The 22,418-nt window shown below is 45.7% G+C and overlaps 1 protein-coding gene and 1 long non-coding RNA gene across 5 annotated transcripts; both read right to left on the bottom strand.

Annotated features, from left to right (window-relative positions):
- Window positions 1-492: 492 nt before the first annotated feature.
- Window positions 493-1,109, bottom strand: LOC147364754 (uncharacterized). Its single transcript, XR_015134943.1, has 2 exons — window positions 971-1,109; window positions 493-721 (listed from the first exon to the last, which is right to left on the bottom strand). It is a non-coding gene; the product is annotated as an uncharacterized LOC147364754 (long non-coding RNA).
- An 11,350-nt stretch (window positions 1,110-12,459) lies between these two features.
- On the bottom strand, window positions 12,460-21,902 carry CCDC32 (coiled-coil domain containing 32). Of its 4 annotated transcripts, none has more exons than XM_086321908.1 (4): window positions 21,698-21,902; window positions 19,871-20,126; window positions 16,806-16,962; window positions 12,460-13,449 (listed from the first exon to the last, which is right to left on the bottom strand). In XM_086321908.1, the coding sequence occupies exons 2-4, from the start codon at window positions 20,112-20,114 to the stop codon at window positions 13,311-13,313; spliced, it is 540 nt and encodes a 179-aa protein (XP_086178034.1). In that variant the 5' UTR covers window positions 20,115-20,126; window positions 21,698-21,902; the 3' UTR covers window positions 12,460-13,310. The 4 variants fall into 4 exon arrangements, with proteins under 4 accessions (XP_086178034.1, XP_086178035.1, XP_086178033.1 ...); XM_086321909.1 differs by having other exon boundaries at window positions 19,871-20,121; XM_086321907.1 differs by having other exon boundaries at window positions 21,871-21,902.
- Between the last annotated feature and the right edge of the window lie 516 nt (window positions 21,903-22,418).

Below are 22,418 nucleotides of genomic sequence, written 5' to 3'. Positions count from 1 at the left end.
TCTATTCATCAAAGTGAAGAAGTTACGGGCTAAGAAAGAGCATTGGTTTGGGAGTCAGGTGTCTGGTGTTAGAGGTCTTGTGTAGTCTTGGGTAAATGACCTGAGCCTGCATCTGCCAGGCTGGAAGGAGGGAAATCAGGCTGGAAAAGTTGGGTAGAACCAGATTATGGAGGATCCTGGCTGCTAAGCCAAAGTCTCCAGGCCCTATACTGTCAGCCAGAGGAAGCATAGCAAATGCTGGATTAGAGCTCTGCATCAGGAAAATTAACCCAGCAGTGAGTTATAAGATGAACAGAACAAGCAAGAAGGTGGAGTGGGAAGCCACTTAGAAGGCTTCTGCAGTAGTCTCTGAGAGGCAACGACTAATTAAATGAAACAGCCTAAGATGTGTGAGTACCTTGTGGGTGATGAGCCATTATCATAAATCTCCAGCCTCCCCAAGCATCTGGTTTACAGTCTGCCTGAGCAGAAATATTTCATAATAACACCTTATACTTCTATAGCCCTTTAAAGTTTTATTTTTTTTAAAGTGCTTTCATGTGTATTATCTCATTTGATTTTCTAGGGTGTTTAAAAGTTAATATTTGTAAAGTTTTCCCATGTAACAGACCTAGGTCTATGGGTTTATAATTTCCAGGGTCCACCCAACCTCTCCTCCTTCCTTCAAGCTTCCCTTTTTTGTTCAGTGTTCAGGCGCTCCATAGTTCTTTATTCCATTTCACTGCAAAAAAAAAAAAAAAGTGACTGAACAATGCATAGGCTCCTGGCTTAAGTCCCCCGCCGCCCCACACACACCACCCCAACAAGGCAGGTAAGTCATCAGTGTGCTGGATTTGAGCGCATTTGGTTTATTTAATCATTTGTCCATCGTTCTTGAATTGCAGTGGCATTTCACATGTTCCACCGTATGTTGTCCCCCGATGCTCTGCATACACGAGTGAGCCCACAAGGGGACCTAGCCTTCACTCACCTCCCTCCAGCTCTAACCCTTCTCCCATCCCAGGGAGGAACATCTCCCACAGGAGGCCCTCAAAGGGAGCCCAAGTCAGACAGACCCAATCCACAAGAAGTGGGTCTAGCGATCACCCAGGAAACCTGGGGCCTGGGCCTGCACTGTGCTGGGGACTTCATAACTCGGGGCTTCTCTGGCTTTCAGAGGCACTAATGAGCAGGGCTGAGCAGTAATTAAGTCTGTGCTCAGCTCCACATCAGGCAACACAGCTGCAGCCAGCCAGGAGGCGGGAGAGGGAGGAAGACAGGAAGGAGGCCCCAGCCCTCTCTTCCCACTCCAGGCCCGCTCTCGGGGGCTCTTTCAAGAGGAGGCCGTAAAGCCATAGGTTGAGGGAACAGCTATAGGAAACAGCTGCTCAGGGCTAGAGGGAAGGCACCCGGATGCCAACCAGGTGTTGCTCTCCAGCCCATGGGCTGCCAGTAGGCCAAGCTGCAGGTGTGTCAGAGGTGACGTTTACTCTGTCTTGCAACCAGCTTGGCACTACAGGGCCTGCAGCAGGGTGGGGCTGAGGTCTGGCAGGAAAGAAGGATGACACATACCACCCAGTACTCATTGCCATGCAGGTACACCATTGTCTCTGGGGAGCCTGGGACCTTCTCCAGCCCACACCCCAGACCAAGCAGCTCTGGATGAAAACCAACATCAATGTCCATTACTCAGGGAGTGATCCTCTGAAAGTCCCCGGGTCGATCGGACCCCCTCCACACCCTCCAGTGGGAAGGCTGATGTGAAAACAGAGACATGCCTTTATTTGGGTGTCTTTCTTTGGACGTTTGCATTTTTTATTTTCTATTTCTATTTTTGAAAGAATCATTTGGCGTTTCTTTATGTTTCAGCATATGTGTCTTGGAGCAATAAAGGCATTTGCAGTGTGGAAAAAGTGACATTTGATCTGAAGGAGTCTGGAGGGGATCTCTGAGTGTAGGGAGCTGACCTTTTGTAACCACCCACCCAGAGCATGGGCTGCGAAGTGTGAGCTGAGCCTCCAGGAAGGTTGTCTGGTGCCCTCCACAGGTCAAGTCACCATGGGAGCCTTGGTGACACCGCAAGAGCGTGTGCGTGCTGTACTCCGGTGCCTCTCTCCCGTGGTTTCTCTAGATGGCTGTGGCTAACCTTTTGTCCCTCTCTCACTGTGTCACCAGCTGTCCCGGTTCTCCGTCTCTCCCTCTCTCCTTTCCGCCCAGCCCGGATGCCTGAGGGCTGGGCCGAAGGGAAGCAGTTGTTGCTGTTTTTCCCCAGCTCCCGCTCAAACCCGACACCCACAGAAAGGTCAAGCCCACGTGGTTCAGCACATCCCTGCCTGGCCCGCCCCAGCTGTTGCCATGACGACTGCTGGGCTGGAAATGTCCTTAGCCACCTCTACTCAGCACATTGGGTGGCTGTCCCAGGCTCCGTTTTCAGAAAAGCCATTCCTGCCAGGCATTCCGGAGTTACAGGGCTTCCAGGAATACGGACAGACAGAAAAACAGACCAAGATAGAGGCACACACTCTGACCTAGACAAAGAGAAGCAAACAGACTTAGGGACCCAGAGACTATGAAGATGCAAGAGAAGATGGTGACAGAACCTTGGCAGCGCAGGACAGCGGGGAAAATAAAGTGAAACAGAGTCGGAGATGGAAATAAGAAAAAGAAAGAAAGAGAGGCACAGGGACCCCTGATGACATAAGCAGAGAGAACCCCAGGCTAAAAGGACAAAGGAGAGGCTCTGAGGGAGGGAGGGGAGAGGAAGAGGGCAGAGGTGTGAGAGAAGTCAGTTTTCACACCCTTTTGCTCCCATCCCAGTCAATTACCTTGTTATATGCGGGGCTCGGATCCAATATTTCTCTTTGTCTCATCCTCTCCAAGGGCTCAGGTGGAGTCTGAAAGGATTTGCTGGCCAGGCTCTTCCTCTGGCTGGATAATATTTGCCACCTTAGGGGAGCGATCTTGTCCTAAGCTAATAATGGTAAACTTGAACCTCATTCTACACCAGCACATAAACACACACGCACACACACCCCTCTTCCTGCCCTAGGGAGGTCCTTGGTTCCATCTCACCCCTAACTCATCATAAATACTCACTCTCAGCCTCACCTCTCCAAGGTGGTAAAATGGACATCAGAACACTGAGCAGGGATGAAAAGAAAAGAGCGAAAATTAAAGACTTGTGGATGTGAACATCAGAGATGATGAAGCAGCCCTGGAAGGTAATTAACATGGAAGAGGAGAGAAGAGCTGAGTACCAGACAGGAGTGTGGGAGTAAGAAGATAAGAGGAACCAAGGGAGGAAGAGAGAGATGTGTTCAAGCTCTGACCAAAGCAGGCCAGAGAAGTTAGAGGAGTGGTGAGCCAACTTGGATTGGTCCTCTGGGTCTGGCCAGGAACCCTGCCTCCAATGTTAGTGCTCTGATTTCCCATCTTTGAAGTGTCTCTATGGCCTTGAGTGAGGTTTCTTGGGGCCTTTGAGTTCTTGGTTGTGCTTAGCCTTTTCTTTTTAAGATATAGTGAGAGGAAACTCAGAGCCCATCCAGCCTTCAGCCTTCCCTGGCCTTGAACACAGTGTAGGACGATGGAGCCAATGTCCCTGATGTCACTGTTTCCAGCTCACATGTGGATGGAGAAGAGAGCAGGTGCCAGCTTAGAGGGCCCAGCCCGGTGCCCCCAGCCCAGAGAGCCCAGAGAGGGAGTCAGGCCCAGAAGGGAGACTGGAGCCCAGTAGAGCTGTGGGTGGACACTCAGACAGGGCTGTGCTGAACTAGCCAACCGGCAATGTGCCGTCAAAGGTTCTACACTGGAATGTGCACCACGGAGGCTGGAATGTGCAAATCAAAGGTCCCACGCTGCCCTGGAAAATAGGTCTGGGCCTGGGTGGGAAAGGGGCTGTAGCAGATGTTGTTGTTAGTGCCCATGTCCTTCCAGCCCACTTTTGTGTCCAGCTGCAGCTGCAGTGGATGGTTCTGACACAGCCTCTCTTCTGTCAGAGGCTCTCCTCAGCCCCTGCCAGGCAGCCTGGGAGTCTCAGGAGCTTAACTCTCCCAAGGGCAAACCTCAATCAACAAGGGAAGGCACTGGTGGAATTACTTTATCACTCGGGAGGAATTCTGATCAGTGATCTGTATGGTTCCTCAGAGTGGTCCCAGGTGGACTGAGCTGTAAGTACCCAGAGTGGTCCCCTCAATTCAATTTCCCCATCTCATTGCTCCCTCACTCCTACTCAGCCCCTAAAATAATGCCTACATCCAAGTCCTTGTCTCATGATATGTATTCAGAGAGCATAAATAGCATGAGTGCTGTCTTTCTGTGACCTTCAGAGCCAGAGTCAAAGTCAGTTCCCTTAGGGCTGAGCTAAGATAAGAAGTGTTGGAAAGGGACTTCCCTGGTGGCCCAGTGGCTAAGACTCCCAATGCTGGGGGACCTGGGTTTGATCCCTGGTCAGGGATCCTCGCATGCTGCAACTGAGAATTTGCATATTGCAACTTCAAAAATCCAGAGTGCCACAACTAAGACCCTGTGCAGCCAAATAAATAAATATTAATTTTTTTTTTAAAGTGTTGGAAGGCTCTGTTCCTGACTGCTGGTTGGTAGGTGATCAGGTATTTGTTGGAAGGGGTCATTATCATCTAGGGAAGGAAAAGCACTCACCAGCTCTACCTCCCAGATGTTGGGAAGGCCAGGGCAGACTTGTTAGCAGCAAGCTTACATAGATCTCCAACAGACAGCCATGAACTGTTGTAACTGGGAAGGAACCTCAGGGGGGTTACCTGATCCAATTTTCCAGCAATTTGGGAATTCCCTTTACAACCTCTCTGACACTTGCTTAAACACCTCTAGTGACAGGGAACTCACTACCTTCATAAGTAAGCATTGTCCATTCTTGGATAGCTGTTAGAAAGTTTTTATGTTAAATGGTCATTGGCCTCCTTGAGACTTCTCCACACTGGACCTAGTTGTCCTTTATACTTCGATGTCTCATCTTTCTATCCAAGGCTGCTCTGGATATTCTAAGGCCAACCATGGCTACTACATCTTCTCTTCTCTAGGCCAAAAACTCTTATTGCCCTGGTTCTTCAAATGACTCAATCTTCTGAGCCTCCTCATCCTGGACCCCTCCTCCAGGGAGCACTGTGATTTGCTAACATTCCTCTTTCAGTGTGGTGCCCCAATGATGCTTTGGAGCAGTACGACCAGTACAGAATGTACTTTTCACTACTATGGCCCTAAGTACATTTCCACTATTGATTTCTAGAATTATAATTTTTTGGCAGGTACACAAGTGGGCTTCCCTCATAGCTCAGTTGGTAAAGAATCTTCCTGCAGTGCTGAAGACCTGAGTTCAATTCCTGGCTTGGGAAGATCCCCTGGAGAAGGAAGCGGCAATCCACTCCAGTATTCTTGCCTGGAAAATCTCATGGACAGAGGAGCCTGGTGGGCTACAGTCCATGGGGTTGCAAGAGTCAGACATGACTTAGCGACTAAACCACCACCAACACTGTTGACTCAACTGAACCGAAGGCACAGAATGTCTGTGCTTTTGGCTTCTCTGCATCCCTTTTGCTTTTTTTTTTTAAGATTTATGTGTTTATTTTTGGCTGTGCTGGGTCTTTGTTGATGTGTGGGGGCCTTCTCTAGTTGCAGGAGCAGGGGCTACTGTTCATTGCTGTGAGTGGCCTTCTCATTGTGGTGGCTTCTCTTGTTGCAGAGAACAGGCTCTAGGCATGCACGCTTCAGAAGTTGTGGCTCTAGAGCACTGGCTTGTTAACTGTGGCGCATAAGCTTAGTTGCTCTGCAGCATGTGGGATCTCCCCGGACCAAGACCGGATCTTCCTGGATTGCACTCATGTGCCCTGCATTGGTAGGCAGATTTTTTAACCCCTGGATCACCAGAGAAGCCCCTCTTGCTCTTTTTTTCAGGTAACAGCAACTCTTCCCCCACTTGCCATTCTCAAATGGGTCTGGTCTAATTGCCAACCCCCAAACTCTGTACCTATTACCCTGGGGTTGGACCTAGGCTCAGACAAGAAATGAGTATCCTTTCCCTGGTCACAGTAATTGTTTCAATAAGCATGTGACCCAAGCCAGGCCAATCAGATTCCTTCCCTGAGATTTATTATATAGAGCTAGAAGGGAGAGCTCTACCTTTGGATTTGCTAAACTGGGATGATGTGCAGAACTCTCTGTGCCACACCAACACACACATCAAAGTTTATAGTGAAAAAAAGACTGAAGATACTGTTTGAGTCCTTAGATCTAGCTGGCCTTGAGGCCAGCTCCACTTCTGTTTTTCCCCGTCAGTGTCCCTTTATAGCTTAATCTAGTTTGAGTCTAGCTTCTGTTAGTTCCTTTCTCAAATTCATGGATTCTTTCCTCAGCTGTGCTACCTATTGACAAGCCCATTGAAGGAATTTATCTTTGATATCACATGTGTTTTATTTCTAGCCTTTCCTTTCCGCTTTCTTTTTATTTCTTTGGCTGTGCCGGGTCTTAGTTGCAGCACACAGAATCTTCGATCTTCACTGTGGCAGCAGAATCTTCAGTTGCAGCATGTGGGATCTAGTTCCCTGACCAGAAATTGAACCCGGGCCCCCTGCATTGGGAGCATGGAGTCAGCCAGGGAAATCCCTCCACTTGGCTTTCTTACAGTTTCTGTGTTTGTGCCAAAATTACCCCTTTGTTCATGTAAGCTGCCAACTTTTTTTTCCAACAGGCTGTTTAACATACTAAGTTGTTTCTATTTTTAAAGTTCCTGTCTGATGGTTTCAGTATCTGTGTCATTTGCCAGTCTAGCTCTGTTGATGTATCTTTTGACAATGGATTGGATTTTTTTCTTTGTTGACTTTTTGTATGTTTTGTAAATTCTTATTGAGTGCCTATCCTTTGTAGAACAGCAGAGACTGAGGTAAACGGTATTTCTGCCCGGAAATGGTCACGCCTCTTCTGTCCGCAAGTTGGTCTGAGGGGTGGGCGCAAGATGGAATTAATCCAGTTAGGAGTCAGGCAGGGTTTGGATTTTGTTGCTGCTGTCATTATCTCAGTGTGTCACAGACACATCCTTCTAGTGATGCTGCTTAGAGTGGAGACCACGTGTCAGAGGGTTTTTCTGTATTCCTGTATTTTTCTGTATTCCTGCTCCACTCTCACCTTTTCAGCCATCCCAGCATGCCAGCCCCTCGACCCAGAGGATACTCCCATAGCTTGCTCTTTGGTGCTAGGCTCACGGGGGTTAGAGCAGGGTCTCTGACATCCTGCTTCTGCTTCAGTCTTGGGCAGGTCCTATGTGAGTTTCAGAAGTGGATCTTTCTCAGTATTTCTGCTCCTGCTCCCAAACTCCACCTCCTACCTGTGGTTGGTTTTGGGTCAATCTTTCTTCCCTTTCCCCTAACAGAACAGACCTTGGCTTGAATTTTCAGCCTGAGATAGTTCCCTGCTTCTCCCCTTGGAGTAGAGGTCTTTTGCTTCTGTTTTCCCCCAAAAATCAATGGGTTTTCAAGTGTCGAAGAAGGACAAGAAGGTTTTTTTACCCTTCACCTAGAAGTAGATGAGGGCTTCCCTGGTGGCTCAGTGGTAAAGAATCCACCTGCCAATGCAGGAGACACGAGTTCGATCCCTGGGTCAGGAAGATCCCCTGGAGGAGGAAATGGCAACCCACTCCAGTATTCTTGCTTGGGAAATCTCATGGACAGAGCAGCTTGGTGGGCTACAGTCCACGGTTGCAAAGAGTTGGACATGACTTAGCAACTAAATGAAAACAATAACAACTTAAGCAAAACTCTGTTGCCCCTCCCTAACTTAAGGCTGTTGCTTATTGGAGAAAAGGATTGTGGGAGCAGCTGAGGCCTTTTGCCTTCCCCCAGCAGCTGCCTTAATCAATATATGCTTGCACCACCAAAGAGGAAAGCTCTCTCATTTCCTGCCCTGCTCTCACTTTTTCTCAGGAACCTCAGGGGGAGTCAGTAGAATAAAGCGTGCCTATGAGTATATAACACCCGCCGTGTCTGGAATGGTCTCCAGCTACCCTAAACTGACATGCTAGCCCATGACACCCTAGCTTTTAAACATTTGTTAAAATTTTTGTTGATTTCATCTTGCCCGCTTGTATGACAGCCACCCGTTTCCTGTGCTCTGCTAAAGTTGAAACAGTTCCTGTGTGTGTGTCTCTCTCTCTTGAAGGGGCTTTACTTAGTTGCCTGGTGACCTCAGCTTTCTGAGGACTCAAGAAAAGCTGTAATTTTGTCGATTATCTGGCTATTCCTCATTGTTAAGGTGGCAGTGATGTTTTCTTGCAGCATTGTTCACCCTCGGTAGAAATACAAGTCCTCAAGTCACAGTCAAGAACTGTTGCAGTTCCCTACAACCACCTCACAGCTGGTGCCTGCACCCAATTTTGTTCCCCTCCATGCTACATCCAGCATAACTATTAAAATTTTGTAACCATCAGAAACTAAAAGGGGCTGCAAATTAGCTATAAAATCTGAAACCTAGGTTATGGGGTACACACACACTCAGTCGCGTCCAACTCTTTGTGACCCTTCATGCTGTGCCCGCCAGGCTCCTCTGCCCTTCAGATTTTTCAGGAAAGAATACTGGAGTGGGTGCCATTTCCTTCTCCAGGGGATTTTCCCAAGCCAGGGATCAAACCCGCATCTCCTGTGTCTCCTGCATGGGCAGGCGGATTCTTTACCACTGAACCACCAGAGAAGCCCAGGTTATGGTGTACCAGTTATCTATTGCTGAGTAACAATCCAACCCAAACCTTAGTGGCTTAAACCATGACATTTACTCTGTTCATGAATTTATAGGATTCACAGGGACAGCTTGTCTCTGTTCCACTTGGAGTCAGCTGGGGTAGTTTGAAGGCTGAGCCTGAACTTATTTGAATCACTGGGATGGGAAGACTCAAACAACTGGGGGCTAACCTGTGGGAGCCCCTCTGGCTCTCTGCCGGGCCTCTCTTATATGGAGGCTTCGAGGTTGCCAGACTTCTCACATGCTGGCTCAGAACTACCAAGGAACATTTTGAGAGAGAAAGAGAGAGGTCCCAGGTGGAATGCTTTTATGACCTCGCCTCAGAAGTCACATTATTTGTGCTGTGCTCTATTAGCGGGGCAGTTACATAGGTCTAACCGGGCTCCAGGGGAGGGAATATTGACCTCACATCTCAGCGGAAGAGTGTCCACACCACACTGTAAGATGAACGTGTGGGATGTGATATATTGATAATGGCCATCTTTGGAAAATACAAGCTGCAATACATGATTCTATTTGTTCTATAGTAGTGAAAAAAATAACTTAAAAGAAATCAAGCTAGAAAATAAAAACACAGAAAAACCACAGAGCCATCTGATTGCATTATTTCGTGTCGACACATCATTTCCAAGTGTGAATTTGTGTTCCCCTCATCAATTTAAACACGTCAAACCCATGGCAGCTATAACCATCTTTCTAGATGCAATCCTGATCCTGTCACTGATCCTCTTAAAATGACCCTTTAGCTCCCTGTTGTTCCCCAAATAAATTCCAAACTTCCGAACGTGGCTTATAAGCCCTTCACACCTGGCCTTGCTTATTAATTTCCAACCTCACCTTTGATGCTGCCTCCCTTGTCCTTTATGCTCCAGCTACCCTGAACCTCTTGCCAGTATCCAAACTTTGTTTGGCCTTTTGTACTTGCTGTTTTCCTCTTCTGGGACTTTTCTCTGCCACCGGGCTCTTACACCTCTCGTCTCTCCAGCTGCTATTCTTTTTTCTGGACTTAGCTTCCCTAACTCGAGCTTCCTCCTACCTCCCACCTAACTGGCCTAGGGCTCTCATCTCTCCTTCCCATATGCTCTCAAAGCACTCTGTGCCTCTGCTGAGGCCCTCCAGCACCAGTTAACCAGGCTGCATCACCCCCTCCATCAACCCACGTGGGAAGATAGTTTTATTTTATTCCCCACTGTGCGCAGTGCTTGAAGCATGGCAGGGGCTCAACAAATATTGGTTACAGAAATGAATCTGTGCCTTAAATAGCCCACTAGGTTCAAGTAAACATCCCTCCCACAAGCCTGAGATAGTTTCGGCAGGGTCCCGTCTTGAATGTTATAACTGAGGTAAGACCAAAGCTGGTTGGGGGAGTTTGGAATTTTCAGGAAAATATCAGCTGCTTTATGTGGCTGGAGCTGTTCCTAGCTTTGGAGGACTCATTCCAAGGCAAGGCCAGGGAGTAGCTCCAGGACATTTTTCCTCTTCCCACAACAGTCCTGGTGGGCAGGCCTGCCTGACAGGGACACACCTCAGCAACAGCTGGTAGGATGTTTGTTTACTTGCTGTGCTCCATTCAGAGCCTATTTCTGGAGCAGGTACTGGACGCAAGCCTGTGCCGTTCCAGCACTGATCTTGCCAAGCCCTGAGCCAGGAGAGACAGTGGCAGTCACTTACCTTATCTCCCTGGCTCCAACCCAACCTTCTCTGGATATACCCAGTCATGACCTTTTTGCCCTGCTGGGAATTGCCCTTCTCTGCCGCTAAGGTTTAGCAGTAAATATTGCTCCATGTGCTCTTTCTGTTTCATTAAGGACAAGAGGAAGGAAGAAAGTTAAGGGTGATAAGAAAGGCTCTCTCAACTCATAAATTTTACTGATTTGAGGAAGTCTTAACTGGAGTTCCTTGGGAGTTCCCAGGGTCAAAGGAAACAGATCAGCATTTTTGACCAATAGAATTTTTCCTATGGTTAGTCTCATTTCTGAAACGGGACTAGAATACTAAGAGGTCATTTGACTAACTTAACGATCCCACAGTAAGCCACAGCATGGATAAAGATAGCACCCCAGACTCTTGGTTTCAAATTTAGGACTGATACATCCATTGCCTAAGTTAAATTTATATTAAAAAGCTAGCTTTGGAAACTAATACCAAATTTTTTTGGGGGGGGTAAATAGTTTCACCTTGTTTTTAGACAAATCACTTAAGTTGTCAGCTCTAAACCAATTAAGAAACCACTGGACTCCAGTGGTTACAAACCACTGGACTCCCTTCTGTGGAAGCCTGTCTCTGCTAAGAGTGAAGTGAAAGAGCAGCCAGAGATCCAGGCCTTCCCCTCACCCCAGCCCCCAGTTTCCACCCTGGGCTAACCACCTTTCAGCCCTCCAGTTCCTTCTCAGCTCCTCTAAATCAACTCCACCTTTATTCACACTAAGATTCCTGTTACTTAGGTCGAAAATAGGAGAAAGGGAAAAGGCAAAGTTGGAATCCTGCCTGAATGAGAGTAACGCTGTTTTCTGGTTCAGAAGCATTCTCTAACCGTCGATGAGCAGCTGCTCTTTGGGAGAATATTTCAGACCTCACTGCTTTTCTTCTTAAATTGTTGTTACTGAGGAAAAATAATTTTGTTTATCATGCAAGGAGAAGGAAATCTTTTTTTTTTCCTTTCCTTTTTAAACATATCCATTCATCTGAAAGCCATCAGATGGCTCTTTAGGAAGAGTGAGGGCTGGCACCTGAACCAGGCAGAATCCTTTGCAATTTTAGTCCAGGACCAGATGATTGTCAGTGTCTGGCTTCCTCCAAGTGTTTGGGAAACAGAGGGTCACTCACTTTATCAAAGACATCCTACTAATAAAAGGCAGTAGGAATAAAGTTAACACCAGTAGTCAATGGCAAAAAAAAAAAAAAAGGGAAAATAAATCAGGAAATTATGACAAAAATATTCATATAACCTGATTGGTTCCCATCCTTTTGGACAAGGCAAAATTTCTGCTGCTGCTGCTGCTAAGTCGCTTCAGTCGTGTCTGACTCTTAGCGACCCCATGGACTGGAGCCTACCAGGCTCCTCCGTCCGTGGGATTTTCCAGGCAAGAGTACTGGAGTGGGGTGCCATCGCAAAATTTCTAAATCTACTTGAATTAGAAATGAGCAAATGTTCACTGGAGATTTTTATGGCTACCTGTTTATCATTAGGGATTTGGAACCTACTACCCAAAAAGAAGCTCCATTGGAGCCATAACCCCAGAGCTCCTACCCTCATAGCACTGAAGTTTGGCTTGTCAGAGGGCACGTGTTAAAAAAGGAATCTTCCCTGGTGGTCCAGTGGTTGAGAATCTGCCTGCCAATACAGGGGACCCCAGTTCGATCCCCACTGTGGGAAGATCCTACATGCCCAGGGGCAACTAAGCCCATGTGCCACAACTACTGAAGCCCATGTGACCTAGAGCCTGTGTTCCACAAGAGAAGCCACCGCAAAGAGAAGCCCACGCACTGAAACTAGAGAGTCAACCTCTTCTCTGCAACCAGAGAAAGCCTGCTCACAGCAACGAAGACCCAGCACAGCCATAAATAAATAAATAAACAAATATATATATATTTTTTAAAAAACAGTAATCTGGCAGAGGTTATCAGCTCTCCTGCATTGACATGTGTTTGTCTTTAACTCCTCACTGCCTGGAAGCACCTCCCTCAGAGGAATCGGGTTAATAACACCACACACACGGCTAGTTTGAGGAGAAGAGTTTTATGTGGGCGATACAAACTGAACAAGAACACCATAAACAAGTAAGGAAGCACAGGCTCAGCCAGGAAAGCAGCCACAAGGAGCAGGCGTGGAATTATCCAGGAGCGGTTTCAAATACCAACACCATATTTACATGTCTAATTTGGAACCTGGCTCTTTTTAAGCATCAGAGGAAGTTAGGGGAGAAACCATGCATGAGATTAAAAATATATATACATGTATACACAGAGACACCAACATTTTCACACTTCTTTCGTTCATTTTCCCCACAAGAAACAAATCAGACGGAGGAAAAGCCCAGCCTCTTTTCCCTAAAGTCCCTATATTTATTATGGAGTTGGCAGAAGCCCCAGCTGGGGCTTGGATTCAAGGAGGCAGACTTCACTCTCTTTCACTCTACACACCCCTGACAGTTTACCAATGGAACACTTGGAACATGGGCGGGAACGTTCAGAAGAGGCAAGAAAAAGTACAGCTCATTTAACTTATGCATTATATACAAGGGCATCAGTTTTTCCCAATACCTTCACACTTCGTCCTTTACTAGGTTCTTAGCAGACTTCTGACCTGCAGCAACAGAGCTCAGACAAGCTGTGAGACATAGAGTAAGGTGGTACTTTGATCCAGTGCACACTGGGTCAGTCACTTTACTCAAGACAGTCACACATGCCAGGCCCTGGCAAATCCTCAGGGGGCTGTGGCTTCGTGCTTGGTGGAGTAGAAGGCTGGGCTTTTTCCCTCCCTAGATACCTCCTTGCTGCCGCCGTCACCACCAACGAGTGCTCCGCTTTTCCCTCCGGACCCAAGACAGCTGCTGGGCGTGTATGTGTGTAATTTATTGTTCTGCTGCTGTTGGCTCGTCCCCGGGCGATGGCTTCTCAACCTGTGACTCTGGAGGAATCAGATACTGGACCTCCTCTGTACTGATGGCTACCTTATCTGGCTGGAGCCACCTCTTGAAATGTTCCAAGGTGCTAGGAAAGAAGAGGAGGACAGTGTGACTGCATCAGACTTCACTGACTAATTACTTAATGATTATCTCAGATACTCCAAGACTGCCTTCCCACCCACCACCGATTCCTTCCTACAGTGGTTTTTCACTGCTAACACAGGGTGCGGGGCACAACAGCTCCTCTGACAGCTGTGCATCCTAGCAGCTCCATGGTATAATTTACCCGCTAGGGGGCACTTGGGCAATAAGCAGCACTAGCCCCCCTTCAAAGGCAGTTTCTGAAGACTTAATGAGAACAGCTGAAGAGCCTATGCCTGTCTGGGCTTTTTTCCTCCAAACTGGAGAGAAGAGAAATTTTCAAGGGGCAGGAAACATTTCAAATAAATACCAAATTATTGCATGTTAAGTTGCTTCAGTTGTGTCCGACTCTTTGTGACCCCATGGACTGTAGCCCACCAGGCTCCTCTGTCCAATGGGGATTTTCCAGGCAAGACTACTAGAGTGGGTTGCCACGCCCTTCTCCAGGGCATCTTCCCAACCCAGGGATTGAGCCCACGTCTCTTATGTCTTCTGTATTAGTAAGGCAGAAACCTGAGCATCTTGGTATCTCTGATACCTGAAGTAGTCTGAGGCTCAATTATACTTACAGCACTTAGTTGTACTAAGTGTGGTTTGTTTGGGTGTTTTTGTTTATTTAGTTCATTCTATAGCAAGATGCCAAGCTGGAAACATCTGAGTAGCAATGTCCCCCACAAAGGAATGGCCACTATACCAGGGGGCTTTTTTTCATTTGGATCTGGGGGAAGGAGGAGGGCTTCCCTGGTAGCTCAGCTGGTAAAGAATCCACCTGCAATGTGGGAGACCCTGGTTCGACTCCTGGGTTGGGAAGATCCCCTGGAGAAGGGGTAGGCTATCCACTCCAGTATTCTTGGGCTTCTCTGGTGGCTCAGATGGTAAAAAATCCATGTGCAATGCAGGAGACGTGGGTTTGATCCCTGGGTTGCGAAGATGCCCTAGAGGAGGGGATGGCAACCCATTCCAGTATTCTTGCCTGGAGAATCAATCCCATGGACAGAGGAGCCTACCAGACTACAGTTCATGGGGTTGCAAAGAGTTGGCCATGATTGAGCGACCAAGCACAGCACAGTGGCGAGGGGGAAGTATCCCCGCCTACCCTCCTTGAGCATCCAGGATCCTCCTCTAAAGGTATTAGACATTCACAGTAAACTACAAATGACCAGAAATAGTGGAAAGCTCATTCTATGCTCTTTAACAGCAAAAAGTCATAAGCCAAGAAATAAAGCCGTAACCAGCAGATTTCAGATACCTACCATGGGGGAGTCATGTGGACAGTAAGATTTCCCAGCCCACTGCTCCCTTGCCAAGAGCATTCGATGAGGAGGGGTCACCTATCTGGTCTTCACATACGTGAAGAAACACACAACTCCACTACAAAATGGCCTGTGCTTAAAACATACACTTTTAGGTTTAAAACCAAATGCATATCTGTTTCCTGTGCTTGTTCTGAACAGAAAGAAGCATTCCCACAGATGTAGGCTTAAGGCAACGCAATGTGGGTATTTAATCTTCATCTACCACACATTTCATAAAAGGGTTCCAGTTATTACTACAAGGAAGGGAAAACCACATTATTTTAGGTATTAATAAATACACAGAAACATGAACTTGAGTCTTGGTGCTGATCGTATTTCAGAGCAAAAGAATTCCTATTTAAGAATTATGCAAAAGAAAGTTGTCTTTGTTACTCAGAACTGGAAAGGAAGGAAATATTAATATTAGAGGGGAGAGAATATAATACCAAATTATTAGTGGCTCAGGAATCGGTGCGTCTTCAGCTTTTGTGTTTGGGTCAGTTTACTGGGAAAAAAAAAAGAGTAAATTTTATATTATTTTCTGAACCCTTGGAGGGTAGCTGGCCTGACCTTAGATGCCATCCTGATTTCTGAAGGATCTGGGGCCACCTTGAGTATTTGAGATAATGTAAGTGAAAATACTTCGCAAGTTAAAAAATAAAATGTAACTATGAAGTTCTATTTACATACTGTCCATGATTTCAGCAGCAGTATTCATCTGATACCATGGGACTCTGAAAATCAATGTTAATGATAGGTTGTGAAAGTGAAGTCACTCAGTCGTGTCCGGCTCTTTGCGACCCCATGGACTGTAGCCCACCAGGTTCCTCCGTCCATGGGAGTCTCCAGGCAAGAATACTGGAGTGGGTTGCCATTTCCTTCTCCAGGGGATCTTCCCGACCCAGGGATCGAACCCAGGTCTCCTGCATTGCAGGCAGACACTTTAACCTCTGAGCCACCAGGGAAAGTTAAATCATAGTCCCTAAAACCATATGTTAAAATTCAGGTTTTTATTTCCCTCATTGATTTTCATTTTGAATAATTTCTTAGTGAATTTTAAAATTCTGTTAGGAAGAATAATATTAGGAATAGCTAACACTTTGTACTGACCCTGTGCCAGGCACAAGTTCTAAGTGCTTTATACACAGTAACTCATTTAAGGCTCATAATAACCTTATGTGGTAAGAGCTACTACTCCTGCTTCACAGAGCAGGAAGCTGAGGCACACATGGGTTACTCAGCCAGTAAGTGGCAGAGCTCCTGTGCCCAGTGTCAAGCATCATCCTGCTCTTTGTGACAGAATGCTCTCTCCTCCTTTCTGCATCTGGCGCACCTGCAGATACTGTTTCCCTTTGGTACAAAACTAGAGCCCAGAGGGAGCTCAACTGTCTTTCAACTCTTAAAGCACATTGTCACTTCTGCTCATCTGGCTCTTATGTGCCTCGTTTTGTTAGCTATGTCTTCATATATATTCTTCTCTCCCCAAACTAGTTCTGATGACCAAAAGAAGGGTCTAGAATGTTGTTGCATCTCCCCCTTCATGCCCATGACATCAAGCGCAGTCCCTTCACACCAGAGATGCTTAAGAAATTCATTCATTTGTGCTACACAAATTTGAGTGTCTACAATATGACAGAAACTCTGTAAGGCAGTGGAGATTCATAGGTAAGAAGACGGTTCCAGTTGTTGATTGATGACTAGCTTCTCAAGTGCAGTGTGTACTTAAAAATGAAGACGGTGGTTTATTCTCAACTCTGTTCAACCTGTGATCAAGATGTAGATGGGGTATTTGCTTTTTGGAAAAAATATCCTTTCGCAAAAATCTGCCACTGGACTAAGAGCAAATAAAACCACCTTAAAAAGAATGATATTTAGCTCAGAAAAGCTGCTGTTGATATCAACTTATATCTGGACTCAGATGTCACTCTCCCTGACTTCTTTAGAGGAAGAGAAATGCTTTTGGTGAAACATACTATCACCTGGAGCATGTCTAGGAATCAATTACCTCTCATCAGAATCAAGTCCATCCACAAAGAACTCAGATGCTAACTTCTCCTGGAGGAACCGGTCCCAGCATTCCTTCTTTGCTTGGGCCAGGGTTCGAAGCATGTCCTTCGAAGTCACTTCCTGATTTAAACCTTTGATTCTTCTCAGTTTCTTCTCTAAAGAGAGAGGAAGTTGAGCTTAACAAGGAAACTGAATATGAAACAAAAGTAATCTAAAATGCAAAATGCCAACTGAAAAATTCTTATTGATGAGTATAAGCACATTGCTCTCATTTTTTTAAGGACAAATGTACATTTTTCTTTTTCCTTCACAACATCTTCACTCTACATTGTATCAAACAAATGTTTAACTCCAGAAAAGGGAAAACTATAGATTCTCATAAATAAACTGATGGCATGTTTTCTTTGAAATCATAGAAGCCCAGCAGGTATCTCTCTAAAGAAAGCCTGTTTTCCCTGGCGTGTGATGTGTATACTGTCGTCTTTTTTCAACTCCTGAAAATAGTTTTTCTGAGGAGTAAATGGTTGCTGTGTTTTTTTTTTTTTTTTTTAATAACAGTGTCATAAAGTGGTTTTCAAACCTCATGAGAAAGAATCAGAGAAAATGGAGAGAGATTCATTCAGTGGTTCATTAGACACTAAAATTAACTTGATGAGAACACAATAATAAGAGACCTTTAAGATCATGATGTGTGATTAAAGTCTTGATTAAAGAAAAGGAATCTCCTAACAGTTTTTTCTAAAAGTTGTTCTACTTGTGTCCTGAATGTTGGAGTCTTAATAAAAGCAAACATCCTATACTCCCTGTGAGAGCAGTCCATGTGGCTTCCTGACGATGCATGTTTACTCTTTGCAGTTTAAGTAAGAACACAAGAAAGAGGGACTTCTCTGGTGGTCCAGTGGCTAAGGATCCAAGCTCCCAGTGTAGGTGGCTCAGGCCAAATCTTTAGTCAGAGAACTAGATCCTACATGGTGCAACTAAGATCAAAGATCCTGGGTGCCTCACTTAGACCTGGTGCAGTCAAATAAATAACGATTTAAGAATAAAGAATCCAAGAAAGGGTATCACCATTTGTCTTCTGCCTTAATTTAGTCTTGCCTCCAACTATAATAAATGGGTAAATGATGCCATTTTGGAGGGGATAAGTGGACATCAAGCCCAGGACCAACAGAAGCTTTATGATTCGCAATCTGGTTTTCATTTCTAAGCAAGCCACATCAACTTGAACCCACTTATCAAAACAAACACCTTTATTGCTACAAGTTACCACCAAAAGCTCACCATGTAAAAAAAAAAAAGAACAAATCTACAGTTGATAAATGTTAAATATTTGAGGAGTTTTTTCTCTCCAGGAGGATGTGAAAAGGATTATGTACATCTCACGTTGAATTGGTTAAAAGTTTTTAATTGTTGCTCTTAGTGGATTCTCTGACATAAGTTTATTTGGCAATAAAAACAATCTTTATATTGTTAGACCTTGTCAAGGTGGAAGTAGTCTTTGGGGCTGGAAGAAGTCTTCCCCTCTCTGTGTGCTGAGTCCCTAGTTAGGTGTGATCAGGCAGAAACAGGCACCCTTGCATCCTCCAAACCTGCCTGCCATTGTCACCCAGACTCTGCCATAGGCAACAGAAATGCCTCTTGCTTTCTTCAGGGAAGGACATTTTAATCATCATGTTAACTGATTTTAGAAAAGATGAGTGGAAATTTTAACTTCCTGAACCAGTCTTCACCAATCAAAGACATGACTGATTCCATGAAAGATTCTTCTTTTCCCAGGACACAGAGCACCAACAAGCCAGAGGATCTGGTTCTCCAGCTTCCTCAGACTGTTGCTTCTTCTCCTTACCATCACTGAAGACAGATTCTGACTGCCACAACAGAACTGTTAACCTCCTTGGCCATTACTGCATGGATGACTATCCTATTTCTGATGGCTTCCCAGCAAATTTCACATTACACCCTCATCTTTTTCATTAGCCATCATTCCACATGTGTTTTTCTCATATTTTTTCTTGCACATCATTAACCAAATGCTTTTGTTTTTCCAAGACATTTCTTAGCAATATGTAAACCCTATTCTGACTCTTCTTTCTGTCCTTCCTCAAAAGCTTCTTCCAGAATTGTCTTTCCTTTTTCAAATAATTATTCCCAGGTTTGGCTTTGTGACATGTTGATGGGTCTCATGGATGTTTAATAAAACAGGATAACACAATTTTAAAGTTTGGCAATCCTGTCCAAGACTGATATTTGTCTTTCCCCTATCAAGGGACGATCTGCGTCTCTTTCCTGAGTTAGGAGTCTCTCTAAATACTTAAGGCCATAAAGATAAGTGAAGATGCGTCCAGGAAATATTTTAAAAGTGAAATGGCTAACAAGAGGAAGAATGAACTGTATGTCAATATGTTGTTGTTTAGTTGGGAAGTTGTATCCAACTCTTGCAACCCCATGGACTGTATCCCACCAGGCTCCTCTGTCCATGGGATTTCCCAGGCCAGAATACTAGAGTGTTGTCATTTCCTTCTCCAGGGTATGTTCCCAATCCAGGGATCAAACCCAAGTCTCCTGCATTGGTAGGTGGATTCTTTACCACTGAGCCACCAGGGAAGCCCATTATGTCAATATACTCCCATCCCAACAATTATTCTATTAAATATAACAGTTTCTCAAACTGTAGCATCAGAAATCCAAATGGAGCTCTGGGGTCATGACCTTTTTCTTTCAGGAAGGTATAGGTTTGACACTTTTGGGTAACCTGAATACATGAGCCACTAAGAGTAGGTAAGAGTGTTCTGTAGAATGCCAACAAATAAAGCAAAATTTAGATGAAACAGAGGCCAGAGATGACAAAGATTGTTTTAAGGGATATACTGGGAAAAGGGGGCTCCTTCCCAACAACCAACCTGAAACCCCCTGTAGAATTACATCGGACAGATACATGTGGTGAGGACAAAAAGAAAAATTAAGAATAGAAAACCAGATTTGATGTAACAGAACTTCAACATGCTTCCTTAAAACCTCCAGCTTCAGATTTAAACAAACAAACAAAAAAGCCATCTAACTTACCTAAAGATGCTAAATACACTTCTGAATCCTGCAAGGGAGCCCAAGGCTTTACAGCTGGCTGTGCAGCAAAGTGTGGGGCCTCCCTCTGGCCTGTGCCTGCAGGGTAAGAATCCATAAAGGAGTCTGAGAAGGCATTGCTGGCACTGTCCTCTTGGTCAGGATGTGGCAGGCAGGAACAGATTTCAGCCCAAAGATCTGGGCCAGATCTTGTGGTTGTAGAGTCAATGCTTTCAAACATTTTCATTTGGAATCTGAGCTGAAAAACAAAATCTCAAGTGAATAAGAACTGACTTGGGAAGGAAAGTTACAGCCTTTTAATTAGTTTTTCCTAACAAAATTTAAAATGTCTTCTATTACATTCTTATGTTATAGATAAAAAGATGACAAAAGGGTAATTGGGTTTCTCTTCTGGCTTTGCACTTGGGTTGTTTTCATAATGAAGTCTGTCTTTTAAAATAGAATTTCTATAAGCCAGACACAAAAGACTGAATGATTGAATGATTCCATTTTCATGAGGTCTCTGCAGTCAAACTCACAGAGACAGAAAATAAAATTGTGGTTGGGATGGGGATGGGGTGGTTGGAATGGGAGTTATTGTTTAATGGATACAGAGTTTTCGTTTGGGAAGTTCTAGAAATGGATGGTGGTAATGGTTGTTTGATAATGTTAATACCATCGAACATTACATCTGCTGCTGCTGCTACTGCTGCTAAGTCGCTTCAGTCATGTCCGACTCTGTGCGACCCCGTAGACGGCAGCCCACCAGGCTCTCCCGTCCCTGGGATTCTCCAGGCAAAAACACTGGAGTGGGTTGCCATTTCCTTCTCCAATGTATGAAAGTGAAAGATGAAAGTGAAGTCGCTTAGTCATATCCAACTCTTAGCGACCCCATGGACTGCAGCCTACCAGGCTCCTCCGTCCATGGGATTCTCCAGGCAAGAGTACTGGAGTGGGGTGCCATTGCCTTCTCCGAACATTACATCTAAAGATGGTTAAAATGGTAAATATACGTTATGGATGTTTTACACATATGCAAGCACACACATAGAGGTATTTCTAGGACATTTCCAGTGAGGACAACCGTCCTGCACTTTCCTCCAAAGATCTCCAAGATGTGACCACTCTGTCCTCAACCAATTAAATTCTGTTTTCAATAGGACACAGACTAAAAGTCCTGCACAGTTCCATATACAGTACACCAGGATAATAAAACTGCTGCTTGGTGAAACCTGTCTGTCAGAGTACTAGCTCATTGGCTCCTTACATGGAGAAGCTGAGCTTATGCCTCCTGTTCTTATTTAAAAACAAAACAAAACAGAAAGATAGACATTTTCATCATTTTACAGATGAAAAAACTGAGGATCAGAAGCATAACTTGCCAAAGACACATTATTGGTATAGAGTGAATCCTTGATTGGAAACCAGACCCCCGCCGCTCCAAAAGCCATGTTTTTACCCAATAAAACTCAGCCTGTTTGTGACTATACTGAAAATAGCACGAGCAGAGCTAAGAGGGAATAGCTACCCACAAAGCCCTGGGGGCTTTCATAACTATCTAGTCTAGTAGGATGAACTGACACCTCCTTTCAGGAGGGACCTTTGAGATTAGGAAGGCTGCTGAGGAAAAGATCTGAGTAATTTCAGGAGCGAGAGCCCAGGAAGCGCAGGGCCCGGAAGTAAAAGGCCAGATGTGACGGAGGCCCAGTATGAACTGATGCCAAGGGTCACAATGAGGCTCCACTCCCATCCCGAAGTCGTTTGAACCCACCCACACCAAAACTTTGCTAGCATCAGAGCCCTGGTCCCCCGGTCCCCACTAGGAAGTACCGTCCAGAGCGGAGAAAGAACCCTCGTGTCCAGATCCAGGGCCTCAATCACTCCAGTCTCAAGGACTGGCTAGGCGGGACGACTCAGGCCCCCAGGCACCTCTATGGTATCTCGGAATGCGACCGGAGCCAAGGATAGAAAACGCTGCGCAACCCTGCGCCTCTTCGCCTTACCACAACCGCCTGCCAGCAGCCCGCAAACGCTCGGCTCAGTTTCTTTGCAGGCAGCAGGGAAGAAATAAGGAGGCGGAGTCTCCAGGTGACGGATCCCGGAAGTCCTCCAACCACCGCCCAACTTGGCGATGTTCTGTGCTTCGATTGGTCGAGAGGAGTTCGGCGGGGTAAGGAAGTGAGCTGCATAGCGCTTCGGAAACGACGGGCGGGACTGTTGTTGCCTGGATACGGTAGAGCACACACCCTCCGTCCCTGTTTTCCAAGGGACCAGGTTGATTCCACCTACATCAGTGCGTTCCAGCCGCGCGTACACCGCTTTCCACATGATTCCTGCTCGGTTAGGGAAGCCCAGTTTCCAAGGCCTTGACTTTTCTTGGTTCCCTAAGCAAGTTAGTCTCCTCAGCAGTTCTCTGGACTGGTGTTGGTCCCCGAAAATTTCAGACCTTAGACACGCAAATTAGAGAATTTAATGCACTTTGAATGGGGGACGCAGGCGATTACTTTCCTTACTCCCACAGGAGATCCCTGTCCTTTTCACCAGTTATGAC

This window comes from Bos grunniens, chromosome 10, assembly GCF_055505025.1.
Source record: "Bos grunniens cultivar Pamir isolate PY7600 chromosome 10, Bosgru_T2T1.0, whole genome shotgun sequence".
Taxonomy (NCBI): domain Eukaryota; kingdom Metazoa; phylum Chordata; class Mammalia; order Artiodactyla; family Bovidae; genus Bos; species Bos grunniens.
Note: the sequence above shows the minus strand (reverse complement) of the source record. Positions and strands in the feature narration are given on the sequence as shown.

What these genes read in the sequence shown, in the direction of transcription:
- CCDC32 (XM_086321908.1), bottom strand. Translation starts at nt 20,114, where the DNA reads ATGAAAATGTTTGAAAGCATTGACTCTACAACCACAAGATCTGGCCCA. An exon ending in AGTGTATTTAGCATCTTTAG is followed by an intron (nt 16,963 to 19,870) that starts GTAAGTTAGATG and finishes CTCTCTCTTTAG; the next exon opens with AGAAGAAACTGAGAAGAATC. An exon ending in GGACTTGATTCTGATGAGAG is followed by an intron (nt 13,450 to 16,805) that starts GTAATTGATTCC and finishes CTTCTTTCCTAG; the next exon opens with CACCTTGGAACATTTCAAGA.